At 44.4% G+C, this 19394-nt stretch overlaps 1 protein-coding gene and 1 long non-coding RNA gene across 9 annotated transcripts; one reads left to right on the top strand and one right to left on the bottom strand.

Annotated features, from left to right (window-relative positions):
- Window positions 1–188: 188 nt before the first annotated feature.
- On the top strand, window positions 189–18514 carry LOC127595994 (solute carrier family 17 member 9-like). Of its 8 annotated transcripts, none has more exons than XM_052058114.1 (13): window positions 189–474; window positions 4178–4380; window positions 6339–6536; window positions 7786–7925; window positions 9425–9524; window positions 9638–9762; window positions 10259–10358; window positions 11406–11502; window positions 11590–11712; window positions 11833–11948; window positions 12459–12514; window positions 13714–13743; window positions 18240–18507. In XM_052058114.1, exons 2-13 carry the CDS (start codon window positions 4259–4261, stop codon window positions 18443–18445), a joined length of 1413 nt encoding a protein of 470 aa, XP_051914074.1. In that variant the 5' UTR covers window positions 189–474; window positions 4178–4258; the 3' UTR covers window positions 18446–18507. The 8 variants fall into 8 exon arrangements, with proteins under 8 accessions (XP_051914074.1, XP_051914078.1, XP_051914073.1 ...); XM_052058115.1 differs by lacking the exons at window positions 189–474; window positions 18240–18507 and adding exons at window positions 14806–15804; window positions 16210–16279 and having other exon boundaries at window positions 4110–4380; XM_052058113.1 differs by lacking the exon at window positions 189–474 and having other exon boundaries at window positions 4104–4380.
- Window positions 17426–18185, bottom strand: LOC127596108 (uncharacterized). The gene is made up of 2 exons (XR_007961395.1): window positions 18037–18185; window positions 17426–17571 (listed from the first exon to the last, which is right to left on the bottom strand). It is a non-coding gene; the product is annotated as an uncharacterized LOC127596108 (long non-coding RNA).
- Window positions 18515–19394: the final 880 nt, after the last annotated feature.

Here is a 19394-nt window from a genome sequence, read left to right as displayed (position 1 = left end):
ACTTGATTATTTGTGGGCCTCCTCGACCCTTTGATTTTCTGTTCCTCGGGGCAGCCCTTCTTTGATTGGCAAACAAGTTTCAGTTCAAAGTGTCTACCAGTAAACTGGTACGACTTGCTCCTCGTTCTCTAGCTTAGCCTATACATGATCGCATTGAATCATTTTCAGACCACAATAAGCGCAGCGCATTGCGCTGTGGACCAACCCGTTGGTTGTCTTTGTCCTGTCGTGGCATTTCAAGGCGGCACACTTCCCTGTTCCACGTGGGCTGCGTCCAAGGTGGCTGCTGCAAGAAATACGTTTTGTAAGTGCTAAAAGAAGAGTCAACAGTGAAAATTAGCGGTTCAGAGAACGGACTGAGAAGATGTGCCTTTCTTCTTCCTCCAACCAGCACAGGACCAATGTGCTTATGTCGCCAGAGTTGGTGAAAGCTGCAACGAAGACCTCACATTTGAAAGGTGTTAAGGAATTATTCTGCTAGAAGTAGTAGTAGAACATTGTTGAATTTCATCTTGGTATGAGAACTATTGACACTAGTCTCTCTCCTGAAAATCTGCTGAAGTAGTTAAAACAAAGAATGTACTGTGAAGTTTAGAGCCCATTTCCCTTTGATTTGAAAAGGACACCCCCATTTCCCACACACACCCACCTCTACCAGAAACCACTCTACCTACCCCCCCACCCTCTTTTTCTCCACTACAGATCCACGAACAGGACGTGAGACGGCTCTTCAAGCAGCAAAAGATCAAGAAAGCTCCGGGGCCCGACAAAGTGTCCCCCTCCTGCCTGAAAGTCTGCGCTGACCAGCTGGCTCCGGTCTTCACACAAATCTTCAACAGATCCCTGGAGCTGTGTGAGGTCCCATCCTGCTTCAAACAGTCTACCATCATCCCAGTTCCCAAGAAATCGGCAACATCGGAACTGAACGACTACAGGCCTGTCGCCCTGACGTCTGTGGTCATGAAGTCCTTTGAACGCCTTGTGCTGAATCACCTAAAGAACGTCACTGGACCCCTGCTGGACCCTCTCCAGTTTGCCTACCGGGCAAACAGGTCTGTGGAAGACGCAGTCAACATAGGCCTGCACTACATCCTCGAGCACCTCGACAGCACAGGGACCTACGCAAGGATTCTGTTTGTGGATTTCAGCTCTGCGTTCAACACCATCATCCCGGAACTCCTCACCCCCAAACTACTCCACCTCGGAGTGTCCCCTACGATCTGCCAGTGGATCCTCAGCTTCCTGACGGGACGGACACAACAGGTGAGACTGGGAGCAACAACATCATCAATACGCACTACCAGCACTGGTGCCCCACAGGGATGTGTCCTCTCGCCACTGCTCTTCTCTCTCTACACAAACGATTGCACCTCAACAGATCCAGCTGTCAAACTCATAAAGTTCGCAGACGACACCACGGTCATCGGTCTCATCAAAGACGGCGACGAGTCTGCGTACCGCCAACAAGTGGAGCAGCTGGAGCTGTGGTGCGGCCGACACAACCTCGGGCTGAACACGGTCAAGACTGTAGAGATGATCGTGGACTTCAGGAAACATTCTTCTCCTCAGTTGCCCCTCACACTATCCAACTGCCCTGTGTCAACCGTCGAGACCTTCAAGTTCCTGGGAATCACAGTCTCCCAGGACATGAAGTGGGAAGTCAACACCATCTCCATCCTGAAAAGGGCCCGGCAGCGAATGTACTTCCTGAGGCTGCTGAGGAAGCATGGCTTGCCACAGGAGGTGCTGCGACAGTTCTACACGGCAGTCATCGAATCAATCCTGTGTTCTTCCATCACGGTTTGGTTTGGGGCCGCCACAAAAAAGGACAAAATCCGACTTCAACGGACAGTTAGGACGGCAGAAAAAATCGTTGGCATCGCCCTACCCACTCTTGAGGACTTGCACACTGCAAGAATCAAGACAAGGGCACGGAAAATCCTCCTGGATCCCCCGCACCCTGCCCACCACCTTTTTCAGCCACTCCCCTCAGGCAGACGCTACAGATCTATGCGTACCAAATCCAGTAGACACTTAAACAGCTTCTTCCCTCTAGCCATTAACTCCTTAAACAGTCACTGACATAGTCACTCTTCTTGCACCACAAAATGGTACTACAAACCTACTGGTATACTCTAAAATGGTTCAATGATTTTGTTGTTTACGATGATACTAGTGCAGCGTGTTATACCGGAGACAAATTCCTTGTGTGTTCTACATACTTGGCCAATAAAGATGATTCTGATTCTGATTCTGATTCTGATTCTTTGGTTAATTAACAGCCCCCCAAGGGTTTTCTTGCCTCCACCACCTCATAAAAGTCCCTGAAGGCTCTCAAGTGCCCTCAAAGAGGAACCCTAATCTCAAGATCTGTGACCAGAATGTATTTCCTGCTCAATGTTATTACAATCAACTTTAGTGCCCTCGACCCCCACCACTTCTGGGGCCCTCCTCCACGGGACATGTTTTAGAGGAGCTGTTATCTCAGGTGTCTGTGTTCCTGCCATCGCACCAAATGGGGGGTAGTGGTGGTCTGGTCTCACCTCATCGCTCCTGGCTTCCTCCGGCCACACCGGGTCAGATGACATGTTACTTTCTTTGTTTCGGGATTTGCATGAGAGGTTTACCTACCCGCCCCTCATTATCATATTGTCTCTATATAATCTCATGTATGTGTTTCTTCGGGGCTTCCTGATGAAATCTGAGACTCACAGGAGCCCGAATCGATTCGTGTTGCGTTGCGATAAACTGAAGAAAAGACTACGTGGTGTTGGGTCTTCTTCCACCTTATAGAGAGATAAAAGAATCTGTAACCAAGGAAGGGCCAAGAGCAAATTGACAGCTCCCATTCCTCAACAAAAGGGCACTATGAAATGAAACGTAGAATTTTTCCAGCGACTTTTCATCATAATCCTCAGGTAAGAATGATGAAAATAAATGTTCTTAAACTGTTCTGGATATTAATTCTTGTCACATCTTCTACGCAACAACAAAGAGCAACACTCGCTGTGGATTTTCTTGTTTCAGTGTTTTGCTCTTGGCCATTGTTGGGGGTTTTCAGCTGTGGCTTTTGGCTCCTTAGTTTTGGTGGCATTCTTTTTGTCCAGGCCTGTTTAATGAGTTTGCTTTTGGGGGGGGGGGGGGGGGGTCGTTCAACCACAATTCAACAGCAATGTCTACTTTTTATTGTTTTTTTTCATTACATTTACTTTTGTCAGATTCAAATTATTTCCGCGTTATTACCGGAGGGCCGTCAAAAATTCTGCCCACCTGTGTCGATGGGCAACGTCTTGCTTCTCTAATTCTGTTGTGTCCTGGTGAGCCATCCATGGAGCTGCTGTCTCTTTTGCTTTCCGGCCTTGTACGAGCCCAATATCTCAATTGCGGTTGACTTTTTATCGACATTAGAGATGTAACAAGGAACAGTCGAATCTGTTCTCAAATTAATCATCTCTCAACAGTAAATAGTCTCCCATTCCTGTAGTCCTTAGTGTCTAATGATTACACAAAACCAAACAACCACCAATGAAGCAATATCACGTGCGAAGGAGTGACGTACAGTTGTACTCAGAAAAAGTTTTAAAACTGAAAACTACTTCTTGGCTACTGATTCATGCAAAGGGAGGGGCTACGATCATGACATGAACTTCGGAGAAATCTAAAAATATTCTCTGTCCAGAAGCTGAGTATTTGGACAGTTCGGCAAGAGCACTCGACAATGAATCGATTATTAAAATGGTTGTCGGTTAGTTTAATTATGATTCCTTTTTGAGTAATTAATTGTGGCAGATCTGGCTGGCAGTAAACGATTGCATTCCAGCTGACGAATAGAACTGGATTGCTGTGTGGTGAAAAGTGTAACATGTATCATTTAAATGTTGCACCGTCTGTTGGGCAGCCACCAACCAGAACAAAATGAAGTTACATTTTTACTTTCATCTCTAAAGAGTAATAACAATGTCCCAATTATGTCCAGGTTCCTGTTGTCGTTGTCTCAATTTCTGGAGCATTGACTCATCTCCCCCATTTAAGCGCTTCATTCTCTCTCTCTCTCTCTGTCTTTCACACACACACACACACACACCCTATTCAACAACTCCCTCTAAATACCTCTGACGTCACTCTTGATCGCACCACTGAGGAGCTTTTTCAGGGTTTTTGTTCTAACACGTTTTACTCGTCTAGCTCGTCCGCCTGCGATCGGGTGACGGCAGCGCACTACTCTGGGCGGAGGAGCGAAGACACCACCATTTCCCAAATGGCACAAAACCACATGCTGGGAAATGGTTCAAATGACTTTGCCGTTCCTCTCTTGGAGCGCGATGTCTGCTCTGCTAACAACACTTCAGAGGAGCCGCAAGGCAAACATCTGTGGCGCAGGTGAGATGCGCTTTAATCAAGTTCACTTGCATCGACAATAGTTTTCTACTCTTCTATATCTGGATTGTGAGCAGCGTCGCCACAGTTACCTTTAAAAAGTAATGTTGTTACCTTACAGATGAATTGCTTTCATAAGCATCTCCCTTACTTTACTGATGTCCATGTTTTTGTTTTTGTTTGTTTTTTTTTGGGGGGGGGGGTGGTAGACGTAAGCTTATTGAAGCTAGATAACACTCTTGTCGACAGCACATGGGGCTACCGTTTTTAGCCGACACAAACTTAAAATAGTGACTGTACTTCCAGCTTGAAAACGCAAATTCTCCCCCCCCCCCTTCCTTGCTGTTTATATTGTATGTTACGTGAGTCGTCAAAGAACATGACATGACCCGTACGTGACTCACTCCCTCAGAGGCGAATGTCAAGTTGAAGACTCCCCCGATGCCTCACTATGTTCAAACCGTTTCCCTTTCTGAACGTGTTGCATAATGTACCCTTGTTTGTTGAGTGCCAGCGTACTCCTGTATTTTATTATTCATTAACGAATATTTTTGTTCGTCTGGCTGTGTGCCCTGCGATTGGCTGGCAACCGGTTCAGGGTGTCCCCCACCTACTGCCCGAAGACAGCTGGGATAGGCTCCAGCACCCCCCGCGACCCTAGTGTGGATTAAGCGGTTCCGAAAATGGATGGATGGCTGAATGGATGGATGAATATTTTTGTTGCATGCAAAATGCATTTTAGAAAGATTCGTGGGGGAAGGTACCAGTACTTGCAATACTGATGTCAAGTTTACAATACAATACAATACATGCTGACTTATATAGCGCTTTCACAACAGCGGCAGCTGTAACAAAGCGCTTAACAAAACAGTTAACATAAAGTAAAATAATAAACACAACACATAACATAAAACACGGACAGTTGTGCAGTTCTAACCACTTTTCCATAACACGCTTTGTTGTTTGAAGCAGTTTGAGATGAAAGAGGAGAGAATCAAAGTGTCCTTTAACCAGTAGATCAGAGACGTCATGCTCAAAATGTGCACACGTCGACTACAAGCTACGTTTCAAAGTCAACAAGAAGCTGTAGCATCCATTGATGAAAAAAGAGATTGGTTCACTTCTCCTGTCCCATGGAAATCCATTTCGATTCCGAGCGGCGACTCATGGTTCCAAATACGCATCGGCGCTCTGCACCAACGCTCCTCTCTCCTCGTCCTCAACTTCAGCAGCCATCCATCCAGCCGCACCAACGCCGACTGTACAACAGCACCGACATAGCCACTGAACAAAACGGGGTTGTGAAAAATGCTGCCCATTATTGGCGCAAAAAACACAAGCGCCCCAGGTCTGTCCAGCACCGACAGTCAATGGCGCCGACATTCCTCCCAATCAAAATCTGTGCTGGTACAGGCGTGCTGCCGAGAAGGCGCAACCACCAAGCACAGATACTTCTCCTTTGACGAATGTTGTGGCCAAAAAACGCTGAAAACAGTCCATATCAGGTCCACACGATGAAACAACAAACAACATGTGACAAAACAAAAGACAAAAACAGCAAAAAAAGAACAAAAAAGCAAGGCTCTTGAAGAGCACTTGCCGAAGGCTGCCTACTCGGGCGGCATCTTGGAAAAAAAAAAAATGTAAATATTTAATTTAAGTAAATATGTCCCCCGCCTACTGCCCGAAGACAGCTGGGATAGGCTCCAGCACCCCCCGCGACCCTAGTGAGGATCAAGCGGTTAGGAAGATGAATGAATGAATGAATGAATGAATGAATGAATGAATGAATGTTCTGCTTAGTAACGTTTATTTTGAAGGATAAATGTAGTCCGATGACCTGAGTGAAAAAGTAATCTGTTGGATTAGTAATGGCGCATGTGCACATTGTGTGTGTGACCGACATCACCGATTGTGAGATTTTCTGAGAGTCCAAAAATCTTTTTATTTGCCAACAACAGAGCAGAGGCCGGCAAATGGATGCCAGTGTTGTTTGTGGGGACGTGCCTGTTGTACTGTGCCCGGATGACGATGCCCGTTTGTGTGGTGGCGATGGCAGCCGCATTCCGCTGGAACAAGATCGACTCTGGCCTGGCCCTGGGTGGATTCTTCTGGGGCTACTCGTGCACTCAGATCCTGGGTGGTCATGCGAGTGACAAGCAAGTCTTTCTACTTGGCTCCCTTCTGCAGGCTTCACACACTTTTGGGGTCCAGGGAACCCCTCATAATCCCAACGGCAATATTGTATGTGATTTATCCCCAAAAATTTGACCTGAGGTACATTTTGTGCTTCAAGGTGCTAATGTTTTGGCATAATTACGTTGCCTCAAATATAAAACTCTACTCCTGATTTTGGGAGAGCTTCAAAGGCACACATAACAAAGATGTCAGATTTGTGATTCCGGGGTGCCTTGAGATACAACTGACGCGATGTACAAGTTTTCCAAGACACAAGCTGACATTCAATCAAATGTTTTTATTTTTTGCTTTGACTTGAGAGTGCAAACTTGAGATACAAGCTTGGTATGGTGGCAGTGAGGTCAATTCAACTCACTTGACAACAAACAGAAGATTGGCAAATGGGGGCATATTCTCCCGCTTGCGCTTTAGTCAATTTCTTACGCGCCTTCCTTACGCACTTTCTTCGTCTCAGCTTCTGACACACTCAACATGCATAACTTGAAAATACATGCGCGACCACCAAAAATGTATGTAAAGTCCGAGGATGGCGCTGATTTCTGGAACGGGATTTTCCTGAGACCCGAATTCCATCGCGATTTCTATGTGCAAAATATGTCAAACTTTAAATGTGAAAGTAACGTCACACTGTGGGTCCGGGGATTATCGCCAGCGTGCGCGGCTCATCTACAGGCTACTTTGAAGGAGTGTGTGTTTTCTCATTCACTTTTTAATAAATCCAATAAAGCCATGTAATCAGAATACCGTGCTCATAACAGAATTCTTGGGAGACGGCGCACACCGAGAGTTGATCATGTTGCCAAGCAACAATTCTTCTGAAAAGAGGCTCAAAGCTGTTAAATGCCACTCCAAAGACAAATTTACTCTAAAAGCAAACATCAAAGAAGGAGAATTACACAATGCATACTCAACATAAAAGCACAGTTCTTGCTTTTGTCAATTAGCCAAACGCAAACACTAGCACGTGATTGGAACTGCATATATAACAATTTAAGAAATGGATATTTGAGGAGCAACACATTTAGCAATTCTATATAACAGTACTCACAGTTATATGTTCTTTATCCTCTGCAATGAGCTTGAGACCCACTCAGTTGGGGCTTTTTTTTTCACCCTTGATAAAGAGACATCGGTCTCAAGTGCTTGTTTTTTTTTTCTGGTTAAATCAAGCTTTCACTTGACTTTGATGCTGAATGTTCTATTTTGTAGAATTGGAGGGGAGCGAGTCCTGCTCTTCTCAGCCATATCGTGGGCGGTGGTCACAGCAGGCACGCCAGCATTGGCCCACTTTGGCTCTCGCACCCTGGCTCTCATGACCATGGCCCGAGTCTTCATGGGAATACTGCAAGGTGAGCTATCTGAACAATTTTAGCAATCTAGATTTGCGACAGGATGGGCGGTTTCAGCACACAGTCATATGACGACAAAGTGGACTGAGGTGACCATGTGTTGGTATTAAACAAATCCAGTTTGGTGCTAGAGGTTTGAAATGGGGCATTGGACATGCATCTGCTGACATGGTAGAGCTCATTTTTTTTGTTTTTGTTTTTGGCAACCATATCATTTAGGTTGTTTATTTTCACTGCCCCTCTTGTAAACCTTTTTTTGAATCTGTTGCGTTGTACAGGTTTTAGGTCACATTTATGGTAGAAAATGTATGGAAATGATTTATGTCGGTCCTGTTATTTTATATCACAAAAAACTAACAGGGAGGTGTAGACTTTGTATCCACTCGGTTTGTGGATATGCCGACGTTACGGCTGTGTGTCTCCATTAGTTTCTGTTACGTCCCCTCGAGGAAGAAGAAAATATTTCACATCCTCCAAACTCTGTACCGAAAATAGATAAACTTAACAACAAAGAATAACTTTACTGGCATTAGCTTTTTTTTTAAGTCTCTCTCCACCTTTCTTTTCATCCCTGTTAAATATTTTTTCATGGTGACTCTTTGTCTCTCTTTGTCCACTGCACTTCATTATCTCCGTCACTGTGCTGTGTGCGCATCCTTGGTGCAAACAAAATCAATTGAGCGCATACACTCTGCAAACATTCTCACAATGAGAGCGGCACTGACACCTGCTGTAGTGGATGTTCAAATACACTTTATTCTCTTGCCACGAAAAAAAAGCAAGTACCCTTGGGTTCGAATGGGGAAGTATTGGGGTCGGGGGGGGTCTGTTCCTCCCAGTCAGGCCCTTCCTGGTCTCCTTGTCATTGCCCACATGAGCATTGAAGTCCCCCAGCAGAATGAGGGAGTCTCCGGCAGGAGCCCTCTCTATAGCACACCCTCCGAGGACTCCAAAAAGGGTAGGTACACTGAATTTCTGTTTGGTGCAGAGGCACAAACAAAAGTCAGGACCTGCCCCACCACCTGAAGGTGGAGGCAGGCTGCTCTCTTGTCCACCGGGGTAAACCGCAACGTACAGGCTCCAAGCCGGGGACCACTAAGTATGCCAACACTTGCTTGGCGCCTCTCACTGTGGGCAACTTCACCGTGCAAGAGTGTCCAACCCCACCTCAGTGAAATGCTACCAAGCTGTAGGTGGGGGCGAGCCCGACAATATCAAATCGGAACATCTCTACCTCACACACTAGCTCAGGCTCCTTCCTGACATTCCATGAACCTCGAGCTAGTTTCTGTAGCCGGGGATCTGACCGCCAAGATCCAAGCCACGGCTTTTTCCACCGCCGGGCTCGCATAAGTTACTGATACCTTGGTGTCAGCCCGATACTGATACCTGGTATCGGGACCTGCCCGTCCCTATTTATAGGAATATATCGTGTTCGAAGGGCTTCATTTGGTGTTACCACTCTGCATGTGATCTAAATGTCCATTGCTGTTTTCCAGGTGTATTCTTCCCATCTTTGGCCAGTCTGATCGCACAGCGTGCACCGGAAGGGGAGAAGAGCTTTTTAAACAGCATCATGCAGAGCGGTAGCTCTCTTGGGTATACGGTGCACACAAGAAACCCGCCTGCATACATAAGCCCACCCACATGCTGCTCAACATGCGTAAGATGCAAAACGTGTTCTTTGTGATACCTCTGCACTGTGCTTTCAGAATACTGTTAGCAGGCTTGCTGGGCTCCGTACTGCTGGACCGGTATGGTTGGGAAAGTGTATTCTATGCTGTTGGTCTTCTGTCTGGATTCTGGGCGCTCGTTGTGTGGCAGTGTTTTCTGAAAGGTGCATATTCACGATCTTTGCATCTCTCAACTATTGTGTTTTCTTGAATTTGTGGCTGTGGCTAAATAGTTTTGTGAAAGTGTTTAAAGGGGGAGTTTGCAGTTTTTAATCCACACATTTTTTCTTCTTTTTTTTTCGTGAAAGGGAGGGGGGGGGGCAAACGGCAGACCATTTCACTTCCTTTGATGTTGTTGTTGAAAACGGAAGGTTTCTGATCAAAAGAAGTCCAGATTTTATTTCATAGTATTAACATCGAGATGTAAATGACAAATGGAGAACCCATTTAAATGATCACATTGAGGGCTTTATTTCAAATTCATCGTGATGACCAATAAAGGCAAAATCATTAAAAGTATACCGTCCAATAATTTATGCTTACCTGAAAAATGACCCCACTTGCTGCTGTTTTTTTTGTGCTGAACAGTAAACTCATCGAACTTAATTATCACGTGACACCATTTCAAACGGTAAAACATTTGGCATATGATGTTTTCAGGCAAAGCTTATCCAAAGCAGAAAGAAGGAAGAGATGACTCCCAATCAAGGAGTTTTGCATGTACACATCTGCTGAGCCTCTTCAAAAAACCATGCGTCTGGTACGGATGGGTTACACGTTATAATAGTATTGCAGTAACATTTTTGTATAAATCAGTGCTTGTACTCTATATTAGAATGTAATGTCAAAAATACTGTATAAGTATGACTGGAAGGAGATACAGTACCGGTACTTTTTCCTGGGACTGCACTACTGTCGTCTTATTTTGAATTTATGACAAGTGACCACTAGATGGCAGTGCTGGGGATGACACTCTAGCCCAGGGGTGGACAACTCCACACTGCCCTGGCCTGTATATTTTCGACGTTTCCCTCCTCCAACACACCCGATTGAAATGATCTGCTCATCAGCAAGCCCTGCGGAAGCCTGATAATGAATCTGGTCATTTGAATCACACGTTTGGAGGAGGGAAACGTCTGAAACATACATGATAGCACCCCTTGAGGACTGGACACGCCCACCCGTGTTCCAGACCGGTAATTCTCAACTGGTGGATCAGGACGCACAAGTGGGTCGCAGAGCCATTTTGGGTGGGCCGTGGACAGGTAGCAAAAAAATGGCGAGCATAATAGTGCGTCTTTTAATAAACGTGGGCTTTTCTATGCTGCCTGTCCCGTTTGGTTTGGATTGGGAACTAAATCCGGGGAAGCAGGAAGTGCTCCAAAAACAATTTACTTTCAAAATCAAAGGGTAAATAAGATACTTTGAAATATCCAAAATGTGAAATTAGCAGAAATCTCAAACAATGAGGCTCAAAGTAACTAAACACGCATCAGGAAAAAAGACTTGACATGACACGAGACTGCTAAAACACACTGAACCAAGGACATAAAAAGGAAACTTAAAATACAAGCAACTGAGAAGACAATGAGAAACACTTGGACAAGACATAAGTGTCGGATTGGAAGACATAAGGGACCAAGATGACAAGCACAGGTGGGCTGATAATCTAATGACACAAACGTAGACAACAAAAAAAAGAAGACACAGTGAAACTAAAGTCTAATCAAAACTGAATCACACAAGACAGATACATCCTAACATGAAACATACATGAACATGTTTGTCATTGTGTGCTTTGACACAGGGCCATGGTGTTGGCTCACCTGTGCACATGCGGCACCTCCTACACATTACTCTCATGGATGCCGACATACTTCCATGAAGAATATCCCCACGCCACGGTACTTGTGTTCTCCTACCGGCCCAGAGGGCATCCACTATGTTTGCGCCAATGACTCCGACGGCCCGTCGCCCGGCTTTCCTTTCAGATGTGGGTGTACAATGTGTTCCCTTGGGCGGCTGCCATTCCGGCGGCGCTTTGTGGCGGATATCTCTCCGATTCGCTCATCAGCCAAGGATACAGTGTCGCGTTTGTGAGAAAGTCCATGCAAGTAAGCGTATACATGTATGTTATATTGTTGCAATCACAGCAGTGTGCTGCTCACATGAGTTGCTTTCGATGGTCGCCTGCACTTTTTCACATTTTAAAATGCATGTCTGGCCCCTCTCAGTTCATCGCCATGGGTGTGTCCAGCGCTTTTGTCTTGCCACTGTCTGTCAAGGTGTCCTTTCCCATCGCCGTCATCTGCATCTCTGCTGCGATGGTTGCACTCTCCTTCACCAGCTGGTATGTGCAAATGATGAAGAAGAATGATGAAAATTTGAATATTGTGGGAAAAGCTGTTTGTGGTCAGACGCGTAAATATCGTTTTGGTCTTCAAATGGAGTCAAGCTGTTCGCTCAATCCCTATCGGGATTGTTATAGAGTGGAACTAGATATTTCCATAAAAATCCCTAAATAGTGATTAGGGAGTAGGGAATCATTTACAATACGATCACTCATCTCTACACTTTAATCGCTATATGGATATTTTTATTTGGTGGACTGTACAGTATAGTTTGTTCCATTCCAAGGGTAGAGAACACCAATTCCTCGAGATCTATATCCTGCCTTTTTTAGAAGGAGGAACCGGAGTTCCCTGCCTCTGGTCCAGTCATAAGAGGGTGTGCGCATTTGTGCAACCACGTAATTTCAGTTGGTTGTTTTTACAGGCCCACTCAAAAGAAAAATTCATGTATGTTTTACCTGTGTGCCAGATCGTGCTGTGTTTCGCTGATAACTTTTCGTGCATTGCAGTGGTGCATCTGTGAATGTCCAGGATCTCACTCCTTCACGGGCCGGTGCCCTCTTTGGTGAGTGGAGCACGTGTCTCCTTATGACATCGTGATGGATGAATGCGTCACGTGTCGGCTCGGTGACTCAAAGGCAGTGTTTTTCAAACTGGGCCCATGAGTCGGAACCTGGGGGTCTGCAGAATTATTGCGCAATGACTGGCAATGATTTAAATAAACGGTCAAGTATGGAAATTGAGGCTTCAATTGATGCCTACACACACCTACGTGATTGAGCAACCAAATTATCTTCGTTAAAAACCTCTGGCGCCTGGAATAAAGTATATCACACCGGGTTGTAGCAGGACTTTTCCACAGCACAACAACAAGGCGCTCTAAAGTGGCATGCCAGCATTAAGCCCCTGATCACCCACTGATTGTCAAATCTTACTTTAAAAAAGTATTGAAAACTAAATAATAATAAATATGATGCATAAATAAATAATAGAATAAAATCGCCTCCCCCCCCCCCCCCCCCGCGCACCCCCACCAACCCCATCTCCCTCTCTTCGTGCTTGAGTGCACACACTTATGGCTGAACACGAGGCTCTCCAATGCACGGTCATCATAGTGACCGAAAACGAACGAAAAACAGGAAGGACAATTTTTAAATCAATCTCAGAAATGTGTTTGGGGACAAATGACACTGTGGCTGATGAAAACTTTGACACTGTTCACCAGTGTAATTGAAGCGAAAATATCTTTTGTTTTCCTACTTGTCGATTCAACGAATAGAAATGAACAACCCTTCTCTGAAAACAAATTCAAAATACTTGGATTTGAAAATAAATAACAAATAAAACTAAACTACAGTACAATGAAAATTCTTGAACTATTAAAACTCTGCTCTGAAGCAGTCATGCGGGAAAAGGCTCTCGCATATCTGCTGCATAACGGCGCATTGTTCCAAAGTGGCGAATGGGCGACTTATGCCAGACACCTAAAGTGCGTTACTGGGCCCCATTTTAACCAAAAATGCCCAAAATCTTCTGGCAACTGAAGTATCGCCACAATTCAGTACCACATAGTTCTCAGTCTTTGTACATGTTTTCAGCAATTATCTTCTAACGTGTATCATGTATTTAGAAAACTTTTTTTTTTTAAATCTCTTCCTGGACCCGCGCCATTTGAAACGTCCTGCTTTTTGGAACAACGTAAACACTGTTAAGCGGCTCAAGACGTTATTTGAAGTATTCATTTGTCTTATTTTTATGTTTTAGGCTTCATGAATATGCTCGGAGCTTTCACGGGTACGTATCCTCAACGGCTGTTTGACTTTACTTGCAAATCGGTACCATGGAAGACGTCTTCAGTTATCGTTGAGCGTGAAAACCAAGATTAGGATTTTTTAAAAAAGTGATGTTTTCTTTTGGAGGAGTTAGTCTTAGATTCACGCCTTTAGCTTCCGTTTGTTCTTTCCAAGGCTTTCGTTTTGGTTGGTTTTGACGTTCAGGACTTCAAGAGGTCTTGTCCTGAAGTTCTTCTTTTCAAAGTCTTCGAGGGCCTCTTGGGGAAAGAACCTTTATGCCACCTTTGTTGGATGATGCCATCAGGTTAAGTGGAGATGAAAAGGTTGCTTATTTTCCAACAAAGGAAAGCACGGTACTGTTTCAATTGAATTTGACTCCACTCTTCCGAAACAATGTCGTTGCGCGACTGATGCAAGTCTCTAGCTTGTGCAAGTATGAGCCTAATAATACAATGAAAAAGATACACATATGAATGTTTTGTCAAGGATGACCGATTATGTTTTTTGTTGCTTTTGGACATTCTCTAATACATTACGGAAAGATGTTTATAGCTTTAGTTCTGTTTGTGTAGGACCACTTCTTTCCTTTTGCTTTGAACGTATATTTTGTGGTTTCATTGACTATCCACAAAACGTTTTAATTCCATTTGTTAAATGGATGTTTACTTTCTTCTAATTATTTTTAAAGTCTTGAGCATGAAACACAAGGGTCTTTGCGTGTTCCCTCGACTACGGTGCTCTCATGTTGCTGCCCTAAAGAATTGTGGGTAAAGGTTGGCCAGGAGTACCTTTTGCTACAGCTGGCTTAAAGTGTGCACCCAGGTGCCTTTCCTAAGCGTTTGTACAACTCGAACAAACCTATCCTCCAAGTACTTCTGGTTCATCCCACCAGGAGAGGATAGGAACGGAAATTTCTTCTGCAATTCATTTCAGTGGATGAAGACGATTGAGATATTGTGGAAGTGTTTTGAGGCACGGAGTGAATGAATCTATCTATAATTGTGCTAAATGTCATTTTCAAAAGAGAAATTCGAAGTGTAATTGAGTAATGTGTGTCGCCCAGGTGTGTTGATGGTGTCGCTGTCGGGTTATATGATTGAAGTGACCCAGTCGTGGACGTCAGTGTTCTACCTCATTGCCTTTGTCCACTGCTTAGGCCTCGCCGTCTTCCTCTACTTTGGAGATGCCCAACGGGTCGACGTCTAAGCTTTCATTTGAAAAAGAATAGTGTGTGTGTGTGTGTGTGTGTGTGTGTGTGTGTATACATATATATATTGTGGAAGTATGAGCCTAATAATACAACCACAAATATATATATATATATACACACACACATACATGCAGTATACATATCTATCCTCTTTTTGTGAGAGGGAAGGAATTTCATCTGTGCTGTTTGTTGCACATACAGCACATTTGTCAATAAAGTTGTACTCGATACTTGACTTGAGATATATTTAAATATATATATGTATATATATTATATATATATATATGAGAGAGAAAGAGAGAGAGAGAGAGAGAGAGAGAGAGAGATGAAAAGTGGTGCTTGCTTGAAGCTTGCCTTCAAATAAATTATATTCAATGTCTACTTGCATCCTCCTCGTATTCCTGAAATTTTAGCCAGACTTAAATGAAACTGTTTTGCTGTGGATGCACTTCCCTCAGATGGATGCCCGGTGCCGACTACCCGCTGGTCACGCCTCTACTTTGAAACACTAACTCGGGTTTAAAATCATAATTTCAAACACTACTGAGTGTTTAGAACCCTACTTTGAAACTCAAACCAAAGTTTAAAATCCTACTTTGAAACCTTGTCATTTAATACACTAATTTATGACCTGAACCTAATTTAAAACCCTACTTTGAAACTAACCCTAGGAGAAAATACCACTTTGACACACGGACTCTATTTTTAAACACTAATTTGAAACCTTCACGATTAGGTTGACCAACTATCGCGCGTAGCAAGTGCACATACAGCTTTTGAAGCTCAATCCATGTGTTCTTCAAATTGAGGCCGTGTCCTGCAAAATCAATTCTTGCTCTGATACCGGACTTGGTCACGATATAGCACCAAGCCCAAGGCAAACATTCATTCATTCATTCATCTTCCGAGCCGCTTGGTCCTCACTAGGGTCGCGGGGGGTGCTGGAGCCTATCCCAGCTGTCTTCGGGCAGTAGGCGGGGGACACCCTGAATCGGTTGCCAGCCAATCGCAGGGCACACAGAAACAAACAACCATTCGCACTCACACTCACACCTAGGGACAATTTAGAGTGTTCAATCAGCCTGCCACGCATGTTTTTGGAACGTGGGAGGAAACCGGAGCACCCGGAGAACACCCACGCAAGCCCGGGGAGAACATGCAAACTCCACACAGGGAGGCCGGAGCTGGAATCGAACCCGGTACCTCTGCACTGTGAAGCCGACGTGCTAACCACTGGACTACCGGGCCGCCTCCAAGGCAAACAAATCAATATTATTTCTTCCGCAAAGTATTAATTTGATGTTTAAATAAAACATTTATATTGGAACCATGCATTCTTCTCTCTTTTATTGAAATGTTTGTTTTGAATTTCCTTGAATGGAATTCTCAAGGTGACGTTGTTTGGCTCATACTAGTTTGGCGAAAAATCAACATGAATATACCGTATATTGCTTATTAAATGACAAAAGCAACCGACACTCGTTGTGCCACATGTTCATGTGCGCACAAGCAGAGATGTTAACAAAAATGTTGGTGACGAATGATTGATCGCAGTTCACTGAGATGAGAGGTTTTGTTTTCGTACGTTGTAGGTTCAGACGATCCTTTGCGAAATCACAGGATGGCAGGGGAGGAGGGACAGATTCCCGCCAGCTTGGCTCATGAAGTCTGTATTCTGCTCATATTTAGTCATGCTGTATAACCTTCCCATGTCCACAGCGTAGCTTGGCGTCCTTGTAACAATCATCTCCTCGAATTGGAATACTCTTGTATTATTCCTCTCTTCTTAGTTAGGTTTGATGGTTAAGGTGTCATGTGATGGCATTGTGTTTGTTCAGACACTTGAAAGAAACAATGTAGAATGCTGTTGAAGGTATTTCCTGCTCACTGTGTTTACAATCACCTTTAGTGCCCCTCCACCCCCACCACTTTTAGGGCCCCCCTCCACAGGACAGGTTTAATATCAAAAGAGGAACTGTTATCTCAAGTATCTGTGTTCCTGCCATCACAACAAATGGTGGGTAGTGGTGGTCTGGTCTCGCCTCACCGCTCCCAACTTCTTCTAGCCACACCGGGTCAGATGGCATGTTACTTTCTTTGTTTCTGGGATTTGCATGAGAGGGATGCCTCCCCGCCTCTCATTATCATATTGTCTCTATATAATTTCATGAATGTGTATCTTTTACGCTTCCTGATTCAAATCTGGACCCCTCATGAGCCTGAATCGATTCGTAAACTGCAGAAAAATAAAGTAAACCCTTCGAAGGAACTGTTCATCGCCTCCAGCCTTTATTTGGTTTACCAACATTCTCCTCGTCCGAAATTCAACGAACACGCGGGGAAGAGGAGGCCACTCTTCCCACAACACGAACTCAAAGATCCATTTGAACCGGATGCATATAGGAAACCACAGGAGTCACCGACCTTTGAGACATTTAAATTCATCATCGATTTTCTTTTCCTTTTTTTAAAAATTGTTTTTCTGTTGGAGGCACCTGTTGAAACGGGTTGTCCGTCCGGTGGCAAACGCCCGTGCATGCACCATAAATGTTGTCTATGGTAATACTGGCAGCGGTTGTCGCAAAAGCCATGCGAGACTTTTGACTGGGAGCAGCATTGCTACGTGAATAGAGAACAGTAGCATCAACTATATGGAGCAAAGTAAGCACTGTCCGTAGGGTATTGACCCCGCCCACCCACATGCATTTCATGCGCCCGCAGAAATATATTGGGGTTGGGGGGGGGGGGGGGGGAAATAAAATGTCCACTTCTGGAATAAGCGTACTTCACATATTTGGAGCAAATGAAGCGACTGAAGCCACATTGACACATCCAACGTGGCGGCGACATTGACGTACGCTTCAGCGCTCTACGTAAACTCTATGTCATGTTTTTTCATTATTCTTTCCAACCACGTCGTCCACTTCTTCAGCACCGCGGTCAGCGCACCACGCAGCCGCAGGAAGCTCAGAGACTGCCGGGTCACTCACGTCCGAACGCGGCGGCGAGCCACTGAGTGCCCAGCCGTGGGACAATGCGCGTCATGCAGGCAATGGGGGTCGAGGGGAAGGGGCCTTTAATTACCTGCATTCCAGAAAATGGAGCCCGAATGCGTGAGGAGGCCAAGAGAATTCGCCTGCCCGCTAGCCCGCGGCTTTGTCCAAATAAAACGCAGAGGATATTGCAGACTGCTCGGGCGATGTGCGCCTGAAAACGTTCCTCATGTGTTCCGGCGTGCTTGCCATGCTAACGGACGCTGTAAAAGATGCCGCTCCTTGTGTTCACAGTGGACCTTGATTGCACACGAGAACCATTAAGGCACGCGGTGAATGCCAAGAGAGGAATCAAGAGAGGCAGCCTGCATGCGGACGGATGGACAAACCAATCCAGCACATTCGAGGGTACATACATTCATTTTTGTATGTACATCAGGCGCATTTTCGCATATGAGGACATTTTGTATGAGCTTGCTCAAAAGCTGTTTGCGATTTGAAGTCATATTTTAAAATCGCGTTTGCAGTTCCATTTGGTTTCATTACAAGTGCATGTTTTGAATCTTTTCGTTGGACATTTATGGTAATGTTTGTCAACTTAATAAATGAATAAATACAAAATTAAACTTAATTCAAAGACTAAATGTTAGGTCACACCTTAATGTTATGATTAAGGTGTAAATAACATATGCAAATGATAAATATACATATCCAAATATTCAATATGAGGCGGCATTGTGGTCGACTGGTTAGCACGTCAACCTGTCAGTGCTGAGGTACAGGTATCGAAGTTGGTGACAGACTGAGTCACCAGTGAAGCCGAACAAAATTTTTAAACAAATAGAAACCAAAGCAATTCATCCCCCTCTGAGTTAATACTTTATAGAACCACCTTTTGCTGCGATTATAGTGCGAGTCTTTTGGGTTTGTCTCTGTCAGTTTGTGCAGACTGAAATATTTGCTCATTCTATCTTGCAAAACAGCCCAGCTCAGGTACATTAGATGAAGAGTGTTTGTGAACAGTAGTTTTTAGATCTTTCCACAGATTCTCAAATGGATTAAGGTCTGAACTTTGACTTGGCCATACTTTGGCAACTTTATTATTCTTAGTTTTGAACCATCCCATTGTAGATGTTGCTTGATGTGTCGGATCATTTTCTTGTTGGCTCTGTTGTCTCTTTGGTGCATAGCGCCACCTACAGTACTTGCTAAGTTTGTATGAAAAGCAGCAGAGAAAAGAAACAAAATTATTATCCTAACCCTAACCCATTTACTGTATGTACAAAAAACATGAACCTTCGAACATTTTAACCATTTTGGTCAAAAGGTATATTTTTAAATACACAATTAAACATAATTGCATGTTCGTACGTGTATGGCGACAGCCAGTACTGTACTGAAGCATTTTTAAAACTTGAAAAGGGAACAATTCAATGAATATAGCCTCCT

This window comes from Hippocampus zosterae, chromosome 2, assembly GCF_025434085.1.
Source record: "Hippocampus zosterae strain Florida chromosome 2, ASM2543408v3, whole genome shotgun sequence".
NCBI lineage: Eukaryota > Metazoa > Chordata > Actinopteri > Syngnathiformes > Syngnathidae > Hippocampus > Hippocampus zosterae.
The sequence above is the reverse complement of the archived record's forward strand: the minus strand, read 5'-3'. Positions and strand labels throughout refer to the sequence as shown.

Coding starts and splice junctions, on each gene's coding strand:
- LOC127595994 (XM_052058114.1), top strand. CDS start 4,259: ATGGCACAAAACCACATGCTGGGAAATGGTTCAAATGACTTTGCCGTT. Junction 4,381..6,338: donor GGCAAACATCTGTGGCGCAG/GTGAGATGCGCT, acceptor TGCCAACAACAG/AGCAGAGGCCGGCAAATGGA. Junction 7,926..9,424: donor CTTCATGGGAATACTGCAAG/GTGAGCTATCTG, acceptor GCTGTTTTCCAG/GTGTATTCTTCCCATCTTTG.